Here is a 15392-nt window from a genome sequence, read left to right as displayed (position 1 = left end):
AAATTCCCCATTTTGTCCCTTGCAACTGTGAGAATCCAGATTTAATCCACTGACATACCTTTGCATTTGATACATCATCTCCATGAGTGCACTTAAAATCTTAAATTTGGAAACTTAAAATATCATAGACTTGGGCATCACAGATAAAATAGGGAAGGCTACATTCATCTTTAAAACAACCAAATAGGAAAAAACACAAGGTCATAAAAGAGATCCACTGATTGGAGTCATTCTGAGTATAAAATAACTACGCAGTAGGTTCCTTTAATACTAGTTCCCTCCAGCAGCATCCCTCCAAGGGGTCTTCTGAGCTGTGAGCCATGGAGCTTTGCCTGCAGAGTAAAAACTATCTCCCACACACGTACTACTATTCTTAAAATGCTACATAAATGCTACTGTAATTACCAAAACCCACTCGTTAAAGAGCATTACTGAATTGATGGCAACTTTCAATCAATATGTTTTTCTTTTTTAACCAAGGGATACCAAACCCACAATTCTTCTTGCTCAGATGAGCTGGATAATTCTTTTGACATTAAAAGTGGGTACCTGTCTTGACCATAGAGTGCTATAAACACACATTTACATGACCACTGCTTGACTATTTAAGGCAAACTTTGTGTTTAAAAGAGCCAGATAGTAGGTAATTTATTTAGGCTTTGCAGGCCATAGGATCTGTCACAACTACCCATCCCTACCCTTGTTGTGAGAAAGCACCCATAGACAATAAGTAAACAAACAGGCATAGCTGTGTTGCAATAAAACTTTATTTACACAAACAGGTCGAGGGCCGGATTTGGTCCATGGACCATAGCCTGGTGATGCCCGATTTAATGGGTACAGAAAATAACAAGCAACAACACAGGAGCCAAGGCCAGCACAGGGTCAGATGGAATTTACACATCTCTCAACTGTTGTGGAATTGGATGGAGAAAATAGAATTTGATTGACACACAACTTTTCACCTACACATCTACTAAATAAAGCAAGTACACCTGCACTGGCAACCTAACAATAATAAATTATGCCAGAATAATCACATCATGAAGACAGGAAGAATTTTTTTCTTAGAATAGTAGTGGTTCCAGCAAGAAAAATGAACCCCAAGCTAAATCTGATAGGTCACAGCTCAGATCCAACCTCCTCCTCCACGTATTTCCAGGGGCAAATAGCACATCTGAGCCCTGGTTTCCTCAACTGTCCTACCAACATTATTAATAATTGCCCCCGGGCTTCCCTGGTGGCGCAGTGGTTGGGAGTCTGCCTGCCAATGCGGGGGACACGGGTTCGAGCCCTGGTCTGGGAAGATCCCACATGCCGTGGAGCAACTAGGCCCGTGAGCCACAACTACTGAGCCTGCGCGTCTGGAGCCTGTGCTCCGCAGCAAGAGAGGCCACGATAGTGAGAGGCCTGCGCACCGCGATGAAGGGTGGCCCCTGCTTGCCGCAACTGGAGAAAGCCCTCGCACAGAAACGAAGACCCAACACAGCCATAAATAAATAAATAAATAAATAAATAAATAAATAAATAAATAAATAATTGCCCCCATTTACTGAGCACTTAGTATGTGCTGGGCACTTGCTAAGAAGCATTTGCATCTATTGTCTCATTGGATCCTCTTGACTTTACTCTCCTTAATGACGTCTTTATGTCCATCTCACAGATGCAGAAAAACGGGCTCATCCATCCCAGCCTTCTCCCCAGAGCTGTTGGGAAGAGCACATAAAAGGCAAAAGCCCAACTCACAGGTATAAGTGCTGTTTGCTAATTCCACCACTAACAAATATTGATTTGGCCTCCAAATCAATACAGGGGTAGGCATATAGTTGGCTCCCGATAAATATTTATTGAACGAATCTATCAATCAGCAAACCCCACAGCGCAACTTTCAAACTACACCCCAAATCTCACCACTTCTCACCTCCTCTCCAGCTGCCACTCTGACCCAAGCCACCAGCATCCCTGCCTGGACTACTGAGTAGCCCCGTGGGGCTCTCCCTGCTTCTGCTCCCATGAGTGAGAGCACCATCTCCTCTGCTCAAGCCTGCCAATGGCTCCCACCTCACGCGGAGCAAAAGCCACAGTCCTTATCAGGCTCTGGTCCCTAACCTCATCTACTACTCAGCCCAGCCTCACTGGTCTCCTTTCTGTCCGTGAACCTGCCAAGCACCTTCCCACCTCAGGGCCTTTGCACTGGCTATTCCCTCTGCTTGGAACGCTCTTCTCTCCGATAGCCCCCTGGCTGGCTCCCTCACCTCTTTAGGTCTTTGCTCAAATGTCACCTTTCTGAGCGACACCTGCTATTTAAAATGGCAGAACATCCCTCCCCAGCACTCCCTGTCTGCTCCCCCGCTTCATGTTCCTCCAAAGCACTTATGACCACTTAATAAACAGTATATTTTAGTTATTTAGCTATTTCAGTCTCTATCTCCCTGCACCTTAACGCTAACCCCACAAGGACAGGGGCCTTTGCCTGTCTTGTTCCTGCTGTATCACCAGTTCCAAGTACAATGCCTGTCACAGCACAGGTGCACAAGAAAACACGTGTCAACGAACTAACGCAGAATGAAGGAAGGAAGCAGAGTGGGATGAGGTTTCGAAGATCAGCAGCAGGGGATGCAGGGTCCGTTTTACAGATGGGGAAACTGAGTCTCCGGGAGATCAAGGAGCCACACCAGCGCTCCCAGATCTTCCAATTTGTTGAGAGAAGCCAGAAACCTGGATACTGACATCTCCCACTTTTTCGATGCCGGTAACTAACAAGAGAAGCCTGCAGACCAGATATGGCCCACAGGCAGCCAGCGGCTCTCCACTGGCCTGGAAAGTTCCGCTGCACTGCCACCCTCGAAACACCTTTTTCCTGGCAAAACAACATTTTCCATCTACACCATGCCCCGCCCCTTCCTCTCCCCGTGCCGTCTTCGGAGCGGACTGCAGGAGAACAAGGTCCCCTCCCACCGGGCCACGGCTTCACTTGCCACAGCACCCTCAGCCCTCTGCCCCGGGGCTCCCATCCCCGCTCACCCGGCCCCACCAGCTCACCCGGGAGAGCCTGCGGCAGCAGACGGCACAAACGCAGAGGAACACAGCAAACCAAGGATACAAACCCATCGACAAGGACGCAGCACGGAGAGAACCGGGCAAAGGCAGCCACGGATTCTGAGAGCCAGGAGACCGGGCAGGGCCGGTCCGGCACTCCAGAGTCCCGGGAAGAAAACCAGGACCCTCCGGCAGGCCCACCAAGCCAGCCCCGCGAGCCGGGGTGCAGCCACGGCAGTACTTTTACGTGTCCATTTGCTCCGATGCACTAAGAGCCCTGGTGGGAGGCATTCCAAGCACAAAGCAGACATCAGAGAGGCAGTATTTACCGAGTCACCCTTCCGAGGCGCTGAATCCTGGGCTCCGAAGCGCAGCCGTGGTGAGTTAGGTCCCCCAACAGGTTAATTTAGGTTAACACCGCAAAACAGCCGGGCTCAGAAGCGCCGGGCAATTCTAGACGCTCCATCCCCCTCAGTAATAAAATACAGCAAATCCAACTGGACTCTACTGATTTTTTTTATGTAACTATTTTGGGACCGAAACATAAGGAGACGGTATTGATCAGTTCAGGAGTCACATGTCGGGGGCGGTGGGGGGGGAGTTCTGCACACACCGACTGCGGCCCCAGGCGAGATGAACAAGAGAAGATGATGGAATTCCACTCCAAAGAACCTGGGCTCCTTTCCCGCCTTCCCTTGGCAGAGATGGGGTACCAGGGGTCTATCCTGCCCCTGAGTTTCCAGGAAGATGCAAAACAACCACCCAGATGGAGAATAAAAGTCACAACGAGTGACCCTGCTTTATTTCTCCCGGTAGCGCTATCACCCCCTGACATTAAATTATGTATTTGTTTGTCCACTGTTTTATTATTGTCTCACTCTGCCAGAATGACAGCTCCTCAGAATGGGGGATACGTCTCTTCTGTTCCCTGCTGTGTCCCTAGTGCTGAGCGCTGATTAATACATGCCTGTTGAATGAATGAATGAATGAATGAGTGAGTGAGTGAGTGAGCTGGGACCTCTTGATCACATGCTGTGTGCCAGGCACTGTGCAAAGAACCTTGCAAAGATTCGAATTCCTCCTGCCTGGGACACCCTTCTCTGGGCTGGCTCTGGTCTGATCACATTTAGGTCTCAAATAAGATAAAGGCCACCTTCTCCAAGAAGTCTTCCTGGATCACCTAGACCCTCCCCATCAGATTGCTTTGTATTGAGTATGAAGAGTGTAAATTACTGTCTGAGACTTTCCTGCTTATGTATTTGCTGGCTTCTTATCCCTCGCTCTGTCACACCAAACTTGCCCTATAATGCAAGCCCCTGAGGTCACAGGCACCTAAGGCTGACGGAGGGGAAACTGAAGCAGAACTCCAGGACAAGGAGGTGCCTTAGGGGCAGGGGAGACAGGAGTCAGAGACTTTGGGGAGGAGACCTCGCCCTGCTACTCACGGCCTGTGTTGCCTTGAGCACGTCCCTGAGTTCCTCTGAATCTCGGTGCTCCCATCTGGGAATACATTGGAGCCCTTAACCTCTCCCTGGGTGAGAGGGAAGAATCCAGGGAAATCCTGAAGTGAGAAACCACTTGGTAGGCAGCGGAGGGGCCGTTATCCTTCTCTTCACAGGTCTGACTAATGCAGAGAAGAGCTCATCAGCCCCTCCCTTCCTGCCTGTCCTCCCTCCTGAGACACCGCAGGCCCCACAGGACAGCACCCCTCTCACCCCCGCCGTCACCCTGCTGGTGTCTCCCAACCTTGTGATGAGATCAGCAGGGGGTCAGGGCCTGCTGTAGACTGAATGCTTGTGTCCCCACAAAATTCATAAGTGGAAAGGTGACCCCCAATGTGATGATGTTAGGAGGTGGGGCCTTTGGGAGATGATTAGGTCATGAGGATGGAGTCTCATGATGGGATCAGTGCCTTTATAAAAGAGGCCCCAGAGAGCTCCCTCATCCCTTCCACCGAGTGAGGACACAGTGAGAAGACGGGCGTCTATGAACCAGGAAGAGGGTTCTCATCAGAGTGTAACCATGCTGGCGCCACGATCTTGGACTTCCCAGCCTCCAGAACTGTGAGGGATAAATGTCTCTTGTTTATAATCTACCCAGCCTGTGGTGCTTTGTTATAGCTGCCTGGATGGACTAAGGCAGGGCCCATTCTACAGATGGGGAAACTGAGTCTTGGAGAGGCCAAGGGGCTAGAAGGGGTTAGATCAGATCTCCCAATTTCTCAAGATAAGCCAGAAACCTGGGTGGTGATATTGACATCTCCCACTTTTTAAATGCTGGCAACTGAGAAGCCCTCAAGCCAGACATGTCCCAAAGGCAGCCAGCAGCCTTCCACGTCGGCTCAATTTCCCAAAACGCCAAGCCCTGGATGGACCTAGAGATGATCATACTAAGTGAAGCAAGCCAGACAGAGAAAGACAAATATCATATGATATCATTAATATGTGGAATCTTTTAAAAAATGATACAAATGAACTTATTTATAAAACAGAAATATACCTGCAGACATAGCAAACAAACTTGTGGTTACTAAAGGGGAATGGGGTGAGGGGGCGGGATAAATTAGGAGTTTGGGATTAGCAGATACACACTACTATATATAAAATAGATAACCAGGGGGCTTCCCTGGTGGCGCAGTGGTTGAGAATCTGCCTGCCAATGCAGGGGACACGGGTTCGAGCCCTGGTCTGGGAAGATCCCACATGCCGCGGAGCAGTTAGGCCCGTGAGCCACAATTGCTGAGCCTGCGCGTCTGGAGCCTGTGCTCCGCAACAAGAGAGGCCGCGATAGTGAGAGGCCCGCGCACCGCGATGAGAAGTGGCCCCCGCTTGCCGCAACTAGAGAAAGCCCTCACACAGAAACGAAGACCCAACACAGCCATAAATAAATAAATAAATAAATTTATAAAAAAAAAAAAAAAAAGATAACCAACAAGGACCTACTGTATAGCAGAGGGAACTATACTCAATATTTTGTAATAACCTGTAAGGGAAAAGAATCTGAAAAAGAATATACGTATATACACCATATACTGATACGGTATAACTTTGCTGTATATCTGAAACTAACACAACACTGTAAATCAACTATACTTCAATTTAAAAATTTAAATTTAAATTTAAAAAAATTACGTACTACTGGGGCTTCCCTGCTGGCGCAGTGGTTAAGAATCCGCCTGCCAAAGCAGGGGACACGGGTTCGAGCCCTGGTCCGGGAAGATCCCACATGCCGTGGAGCAACTAAGCCAGTGAGCCACAACTACTCAGGCTGTGCTCTAGAGCCCGCGAGCCACAACCACTGAGCCTGCGTGTTGCAACTACTGAAGCCCGCGTGCCTAGAGCCCACGCTCTGCAACAAGAAGCCACTGCAATGAGAAGCCCGTACGCTGCAAGGAAGAGTAGCCCCCCATTGCCGCACTAGAGAAAGCCCGCACGCAGCAACGAAGACACAATGCAGCCAAAAATAAATAAATAAATTTTCAAAAATAAATAAAAAATAAACTTTTGAATCCTAGAAAACATCAAGTGTTAATAAAACAATATTAGGGACAAAAAAAAAAAACACCAAACCCCTCCTTGCTGATGCACCCCTGGACTCCAAGCTGACTTTAGAGGGGACAAAATTCCCCAAAACGGTTTCTCAAAAAAGACCCAGCTCTGCCCCCAACTTGAAATACGTCCCTGGGCCCAAGTTAGTCTCAGAATCCATAAGCTGCCCACAAAACTCAGTGCCTACAAACGTAGAGAAGGTAGCAGCAAAGAGCCCTGACTCTGAGACGGTTACACTGTGGGTTCACATCCACGGCCCATCCCTTTGTGGCCGTGTGACCTTGACAGGTCATGGCACCTCTCTGGGTCTCAGTTTCCTCATCTGTAAAATGGGGCAAACAGAAGTCCGTACCCCACGGGAGCCACTGAGGACTCAACGAAGTAAAATCAGCAAAGGGCTTAGAACGCACAGTACGCGTAGATCGGGGCTAGTTGCAGTGTTGCTTTTGATTCTGAGCCTCACTGACGTGGGAGAACCAGCGCAGGAGACCAAATGGAAAGGAGGGGGGTGTCTGCCTGCTGAAGTCGCACCCTTTAACGTAACCGTCTAATCCCTCGAGGGCACAGAACTCAAAGGACTCCTAGCTGCCTGCAGAGCTGACTCCAATCTGTTTGATTTCTACAGCTGGAAACCTTAGCTCGCATTAATAGGTGTATCTGTTGCAGAGAGAGAGCAGAAAGGAAGTGAAAGGGACTCAATAGCCACCCACCACCTTGGAATGTCAGCCTGGCTTGTCCAGGAGTCTGTCCACACAGTTCTGCACAAGGCTGTGGAGGGGAATCTGTCTGTGTGAGGTGGTGCGTAAGGCACAGACCAGCGTCTGGGCTGGAATCCTGACCCTGTGTGACCTCAGCCAAGTTACTTGGCATCTCTGGACCTCAATATCCTCATCTGTAAACTGTGAATACTGAGGGTGTCCATTTGCCAGAGTGGTGAGTATTTCACCCCGTTCATATGAGGAAATGCCTGCGATGGTGCCCACAACACAGGGAGCGACTTCAGAAGCATGTGTGTCCATCATCACCCCATCATCCCATCACCATCATCACCATCATCATCACATCACCACCATCATCACCATCATCACCACCATCACCATCACCATCACCATCCCATCAACATCATCATCATCACCATCATCATCACCATCATCCCTTCACCATCATCACCATCACCATCACAATCACCATCACCATCACCATCACCACCATCATCATCACCACCACCACCATCACCATCACCATCATCATCATCACCATCACCACCATCATCACCATCACCACCATCATCATCACCATCACCACCATCACCATCACCACCATCACCATCATCACCATCCCATCACCATCATCACCATAATCACCATCATCATCATCATCATCATCAGCAGCATCACCATCACCACCATCACCATCACCACCATCACCATCACCACCATCACCACCATCACCACCATCATCATCACCACCATCACCATCATCATCATCACCATCACCACCATCATCACCATCACCACCATCATCATCACCATTACATCACCATCATCATCATCATCATCATCATCATCATCATCATCGTGATGATTTGCTACCTGCCTCTCTGAGTTGACGTTTGCTATTTTAGCCACCCCCAGCGGTTGTCTGTCTCTTGACCTTGGGCTCCTTAAATGAAGTCACAGTCCTCTAAAGGACCAGACAGTAGAACTCCTTGACCAGAAAGGCTCCACTGTGCAGGGTGAGAAAGTCCTGGGCAAGGAGTTTTTAAAAAACAGAGAAATTGTGGGAGCCACAAGCCCCAGTCTGACACCAATTCACGGTGTGACCCTGAGCGAGTCACTTCCCATGCCCGAGTCTCCTCTGCCACCTGCAGGGGGAGCTGTTGGAGGAGATGCTTTAAGACACTTCTTGCTCTCCAAGTCCACTCATTTACTCTGGGGAAGAGGTGGTGGTACCACGACCACCCCCATGATGCTGCCTCTCGTGCCAGGGTGCCTCCGTCTCCCCATGGTGATGGGAGGTCATGCATCTGCTGAATCCCATCGCTTTGAAGGGAAATGCACCCTCTCCATCCCCATTCAATTTCTGAGCCAGAAGAGAAGAAAGGAGGTGCCCATCCGCACACAACGCAGGGGGCACAAGGCCGCTGCAAGGGCTTTGCCGACCCAGAGACCACCCTCCCCGACTTCACACCCACCCACAAGCGAGGGGTTTCTTGCGCTCCCTTGGACCATGGCAACCACCACGCTCATTACTGGCTTCAAGCATCGCAGCTCATGCAGAAGCCTGATGCCTCTCAAGTTCCCTGCATCCAGGGCGGGGGCGGGGCAGGGACGAAATGATTTACTCTGGGAACCTCCATGGTCCGGCCATTAAATCACCCGGGGGGAGGCGACAGCATTAGTACACGGCTCCCCGCCAACCCCAGTGCCACCTCTCTGAAAAGAAACACCACCCATGGGCACCCCCCACACACATCACTGTTGTAACGAGAAAGAAATATACCACACACCACGCCAAGGTGCCAGGCACGGCTAAGAGCATCTCTGCCTTGAAGCCAAAGTCTCCCCCCTCCCTCCAACTAGCAGGCTCTGCCACTCACAAGGACCCTCTGTCGGGGGCTCTCCGCCCACCCTGACTTTACAGACCTTGAGCATAATGGGTCAATGGAGCAAGGCGCGTCCATTTTCCCCAGCAGGGACAGTAACAGAGCCGCTAATTTGCAAAGCCATAGCAGGCACAAAAGTGGCTTGAATAATAGGGGCCCCCTAGTCGCTAAGCTGGGGGATTTGTGCTGACTCTTACCAAGTACAGTTCCATATGTTTAAGCGCTTGCAAGGCTGAAAGAAATACACCCACCACACTCTTTACCATGGCAGCTACCCACGCGGGAGGGGGGAGGGGGCACAAAGCAGACAGTCCCTGTGTGTGATGGGGGAGAGATCGCGTCCTTCCTCGCCTCTGAACTCTTCCAGCCGCTCTCCGGAAGCCTCAGCCAAACGTGGTCGGGAAATCATGCCAGAAATTATCCAGAAAATCCAACCAGCTCTGAAGGATGCTCTAGCTAATTCCTCCAAACCTTTCAACCAACGGCAGGCAGTTAAGTACCTTTCAGGAATTTCAGCCCTGTTTTTTTTTCCCCCAGCTCTCCTAACTGGTGCTAAATATAGAGTTATCAAACTGTCGTCTCTTTGTGTCCCTGGTGGGGACCGGTGAAAGGCTTACATGTGCTCGCAAGGACCTGGCGACGGCACTGGGGACTCTGCTCTAGCAGCACCTGCCAGAATGAGCTGCCCAGCTGAGACCCCCCCCCTCCAGGGAGACTCGGGAGCTGGGCCAGCACCAGGTTTCCGGGGTGGCACACCTTCCCAACCAGGACTGGGCCGCCCAGAGCCGGGCACAAGCTCTTCTGTTGCTAGGGAAGGGGGAAACGGAGGGTTCAACATGTTCCCTTAACACAGCACTAGGCAGGCAGCTTCTCTGAGAGATTTCTGATATTCACTTAGGAGCACTGACCCCCCGTGCAGGGACAAAATCAAGACAAAACTGCGATTTTCCGGTCCGAGGGACTGTGCACTTTGGGGAACGGGCTCCAGGGCTTCAGCTAAGAGAAAACAGCCTCGACCCCAGCAACGCGGAGAGCAAAACAGCTATCAGAGCTGCTTATTAGCCAAGCAGATTAAAGATTCATCCACGTCAAGCCCAACACCGCTCTCTAAATTGAGCCAAAGCTGAATGCCCATGGATGTCTCTGACAAAAGCCTTTCTCCGAGTGGAAGATTTTATTAAATATTTTGGGTCACTTAAGGGCATCTCGAAGGAAGACAATATTTACTTTTTCCAAGCAAATACATCACACATTAAGTTGGCATACAAGGTTTGCTACTAACTGCAACCCTCCAAGACAGTTAAAGCTGAAAAGTTACAGTTGTATTTTGCTGCTGCGTTCTGGGTGGCTGTGTGGTTTGTTTATTAAGAAGATGAGAAGAATCTTCTCAAGCAACAGCTACCTGCTCCCAAATCACGGGTCCTGATGTTAACAGGTTTGGAGAACCGAGCTCTCCAAACGCACATGAATGTTGCTGGTGACTGTTCCCGGTTCCTCTGAGCCTTTAGAATTTTCTCCGCGGCTTGGGGCGGGAGGAGGGGAGGAACTGGCATTTTAGGATACACGTCCTCTAGGACCAACATGTAGCCAAACCAAGGTGATAGAAAGCTTTCCAAACTCCAGCGGAGACCCAAAATACCTGACTATTTTGCCTTTCCCACTCACTAGGTTTCGGCGACAGCTGCGCCGGTGCCAGCGGGGAGCCCGGCTCCACGGTACCCAAGCAATGGCTCTGGCCAGCACCACGTTCCAGGCGGCCCTGCGCGCCCTGAACTGCCTGGCCGCCCTAGGGTCGGGGCGCTGGGGCAGCCCGCGTTTGCAGGAGGCGATCAGCGGGCTACGCAGCAGCCAAGGGGAGGCCACCTGGGGAGGGGGCACCTTCCGCGGGGATGTAAAAGCAGGAGGGTGGGGAGAGGCTGCGGACCAGCCAGACGGCTCCGACCGAGACGACCTCAAGGTGGGGCCCCGCAGGTGTCCTGGGAAAGCCGGCGGTGCGTCCGCGGGCATCAGGAAACCGGCAGAAGGGGCCCACCGACTCCCTGCCACCGCAAAACCGCCGCGGGAACCGCGTCCTGGGGGGACGCTGCCCCAAGGCGGGGCGGGGAGGGGATTCGGTTCCTGGAACCCGCCTGGTGAGGCTGGGCGCACCCGGCCGGTTGCCCCCCTTGCGCCCTGAACGGATCCGCAGGGGAGCTGGGGGTTTGGGGAGGAAGGCGGGCGGGCTCTCGCGTTGGGCAAAGGGGTACGGGCTGGAGACCCCTGGGTTCCCAGAGTCTCCCCAGATCTGTGCAAGTCCGGGAGACGCCTGCTACCGGGGACTTGAGAAGGAGGTGGCCGCCCCGTGCGGGAGCCAACTTTATGCGCGGCGGCAGGGGTCGGGGATGGGGACCGGGGACGCGCGTTACCTGGGCACCGGAGCGCCGTCAGCGCCAGCAGGAGCCCGAGCGGCGGCGCCCGGCCCGGGGGCGGCATGGTCCTCGGCGCGCGGTGGGCCCGGCCCGCGGCTCCCGGGAGCGGCCCCCGCGGCTACGCTCGGGCGCCGGGCATGGCTCGCTCCCAGGGCGCCGCTCTTCCCCAGACGCAGGCGGCCGGCGCTGGCGGCGCTTCCCGGGCTGCTCCTCAGCGCGCTCTCTCGGGCTCGGCCGTGCGCGGCCGGGGAGCCGGGGGCCGCGGGGGCTCAGCGCCTGGCGCCCTGGCCGGCGGCCCCGCACTTGGCCCGACTTGCTCGGCCCCCGCCGCCGCCGCCGCCGCCGCCGCGGCTCCCGCGCCCGGGCGCCCGTCCCATCCCGGTCGCGCCGCCGCCGCCGCCTCTGCCCGCGCCAGCTGCTGGCCGCCCCTCGAGCCGGCGAGAGAGTGAGCGAGCGCGCGAGCGCCGGGGAGGAGGGAGGCGAGGCGGGCGGGGGGAGGGGCCGGGGAGGCCGGGGGAGGGGCCCGCCGCCGGGAGACGGGGCACCAGGCGGCCGCCCGGCGATAGGCGGCGGGACGTGCCACTTCCCGGCGTCCCCGGGGGAGGGCGCCTGGCCGCAGAGGCCTGGGGAGCCCTGCGGGGGTGGTCAGGGCGTTGGCGGGGACAGGGGCCGCCGGACGGATGGCCTACTGGGCAAAGTGCGGACAGATCCGGGCGCGTTCGGGCCGTAGGCGGGAGTTCCCAAGGTCGCGGGATGAGGGAGACGGGGAGGGTTCTCGGAATGGGGCAGCGACGTCTGGAGGGTCGGTGTCTGCGGGGGACGGGGACCGGGAGACGGAGCGCAGCCCAGAGGTCCTGGGATACATTTGGCACAGCTTGGGGGTGCCTGTGGGGAGGGGAGGGCAGGGGTGGCCTCCGGGAGTCGGGGGCTACCTGAGGAGTTCCTACAGAGCCCTAGGATCGGGGCTGGGTGCGCCGGCTGGGCGCGGTCAGGGGTCCTGAGCGAGACCGATGGCGCCTCAGGGATGGCGCCCCACGGGTGGCGAGAAGCGGAGACCCTCGGGGGCCCTTCTTTACCCGAGCGAGAGGCCACGCCTGCCCATTTCTCGCAGGCCCTAAGAGCGCGCGGAGGGAGGGGCGCGGGCCAGAGCGGTCCCCGGAACGAGCTCCCGGCGCGGGGTCAAACAGCGACCGCGCGGGGGTGTAGCGGAGGCGGGGATGGGGACCGGGTGGTCGGATTCCTCCAGCCTCGGGGCAGGGCCTCGGTGGGGGCCACAGTACCCGTTTTCCGGAAGTCCTAGATTCTCCCCCCCCTCCCCCGGGCGTCCCAACCCCCAACCCGGGCTATGCCACGGGGGCGAAACAAAATGGATGAAGCATGCTGGGCGCACGTGCGGACACCGCCCGCAGGCCTCAGATGCCTTGAAAGTTGCCCCACAGACGGAAGAGCGGGGGCCTGGCGGGGGGAGGGGTCCACCTGCGTCGGAGTCTTTGCTCTGCCCCCAGCCCCATCATAACAGCCACTGGCTCCAGAGTCTCGGTTTTCCGTGAAAAAAGTGGGTCAAACTCTGCAAACAGTCAATAAGGCAGTGTACGGAGGGTAATGCAAAGACAAATTTGGGGAAGATTTCAGAGTCACGGAGTCTTGGCAGAGAATCCCGGCTCTGCCACTCTAGCTGTGCCCTGGAGGGAGTCATTTAACCTCCCCAGCCTCAGTCTCCCCATCTGAGAAATGGAAGCCATTGCAGCATCTGCCTGGTGTCCTAGAACACGTATCTAAATCCCCTGACCTATGAAGTAAGAGCTCATGTAAAGGAATCCGCTGTCCACATTATCATTCTCATCATGATGGTCATTATTATTATGTATCTAGTTTTCCTCTGCGGGCCCAGCGTGCACATCAGAACAATCCTCTGCACCTCCCAGCTGGCAAGGAGAGATTGGGGGGCGGGGGGGGGGGCGCAGACAGGGCATCTGCTTCATTAGTACAGACAAGCTCATTAGCAGAGGCGGTACTCAGCTCTTGCTAGATAAAAGAACGAAGAAAGAGCTAGGGGCAGGTGGCCAGTCTCAGGCCCACCTGAGGTTGATTGCGAGACATAAAGGGATTTTCCCCATGCAGCTAATAGACTCCCTATGCAAGGAACCCATGCCCTGGCTGAGCCCCCTTTGGGCTCAGAGCCTGGGATGCAGGGAGAGCCACATGACAGGCTGGACAGTGGGCGGTCTCCTTGGGCCTGGGGTGGCCTTGCACGGGGCCCGCCTGTCCCCTCTCTGTGACCATCTCCCCTGAGATGCTGCCAGGCCTTTCCTGGGATCCTGCGTGCCCAGCTGCCAAAGCCACCTCTTCTCTTTCCCACTTCCTCATTCATAAGTATTTGCTGAGTGGAGCACCTACTGTGTGCCAGGCCCGTGTGGGGTGATGGTAGGGGCGAGTTCTCTAGCTCAGAAGAGGGGAAAACCCAAACTCAAGGGACCTCGAGGGACAGCCACCACAGGGGCACAAAGCAGGAGTGACCCACGGTGTCTATGTCAAGATGCCCCAGGCATCTTGACTAGGCAGCAGGGCTGGGGGAGGGGCTGTGGCCAAGGATAAGTCGTTTTCTAGCAGGGGTGCATGGGGAGGGGTTGAATGGGTCCAGTGAGTCCCCAGGCCAAGGGTCATATGGTATCCGGTGACGGCAGACAGTGATCGCCTGCCTCCGCCCACTCAGGACCACCCCGTCGCACCCCACAGAGCCACTCGGCCCACGTCTGCACCCCAGCCGGCCCCGCCTCCCGGAGGTTCCTGTGCTCGCCCTCTTCCCACCTTTACGCCTTTGATCTTGCCGTCTCCTACTCTTGGCCCAGCCTTCCGGGGTCTTCCCGCCGCGGCCTCTTCTCCCTTAAGATCTCAGCTCAAATGTCACCTCCTCAGAAAGGCCTTCCCAGACCACACCACCTAAAATAGACTCCTCCACACAGCCCACTCCCTCTGGAGCCCCGCTCACGTATTGTTCTAAGCCCTGCTGTTCGGGAGCTGAGGTAGACACGGTTCCCCCACTCCCTGATCCACGCTGATGATAGTGGAACCAGAGGCTGAGAAGGATCTGGTTTTGAAGGTGGCTTTTCCACGCCTGGGCTGTGTGACTTTGGACAAGCACCTAACCCTCTCTGAGCTCATACATCAGTAGAGATGAGAACTCCAGCCCTGCCTCAGCCTATCCCGCAGTTGGGTGAGAATTTCTGCATATTAATCAGGCCCCTGAGTCTCTATCTAATGGGAGTATTTCAGGGGTTATTCTGAGCAGAAAAGGCCTTCCTGGATCCTGAAGGTGCTCAGGCAAGGCGGGAGGGACTGCCAGTAGCGACCTAGGAGATCCCAGGCCTCCCACCCCATCCCCCCACCCAGCAAATCCCGGAATCTCACCCCCAGCCTGCTGGCCTCAGAGCTTGGGGCAGGATCATAAGAATTACACAGTTCAAACTCTCCCCTTGTGTACAGATGGGGAAACTGAGGCCAGGAATGGTCCTGCCCTACGTTCTGTAAATGTGGGGAGGCAGATCCAACTAGGAGCCAGCCTCGGCCCCCGGCCCAAGGCCCTCTCCTCCGGGCTAGGCTCCCCCAGGCCCCACCACCGCCTACCCACCAGGCCGCCGCCCCCAACGCGGGCCCTCTGGCGCCCTTCCCCGCCCCCCCTCTCTGCTCCAGCTCAGCCCACGCGCCCGCCGGGCAACAAGCGTAGAGCGACATTGCCATCTCGCGGCTGTTGCTGGCACTGCGGGCCTGGCCTGAGCAGCGGAAGAAAGACTG

General features: G+C 54.9%; 1 protein-coding gene across 4 annotated transcripts in view; it reads right to left on the bottom strand.

Moving 5' to 3' along the window:
- Positions 1 to 15392, bottom strand: part of TMEM132B (transmembrane protein 132B) — a 414018-nt gene that overhangs the window by 377081 nt on the left and 21545 nt on the right. The window contains exon 1 of one of the 4 annotated variants that reach the window (XM_057527274.1): positions 11598 to 12023. The exons of the other annotated variants lie outside the window; for them this stretch is intronic. Coding sequence (XP_057383257.1) covers positions 11598 to 11664 — 67 coding nt within the window. The 5' untranslated portion in view covers positions 11665 to 12023. Of the gene's footprint in view, positions 1 to 11597; positions 12024 to 15392 lie in introns of those variants that run through there. 4 annotated transcript variants of the gene reach the window in all.

Source organism: Balaenoptera acutorostrata, chromosome 13 (genome assembly GCF_949987535.1).
Source record: "Balaenoptera acutorostrata chromosome 13, mBalAcu1.1, whole genome shotgun sequence".
NCBI classification, from domain to species: domain Eukaryota; kingdom Metazoa; phylum Chordata; class Mammalia; order Artiodactyla; family Balaenopteridae; genus Balaenoptera; species Balaenoptera acutorostrata.
Note: the sequence above shows the minus strand (reverse complement) of the source record. Positions and strands in the feature narration are given on the sequence as shown.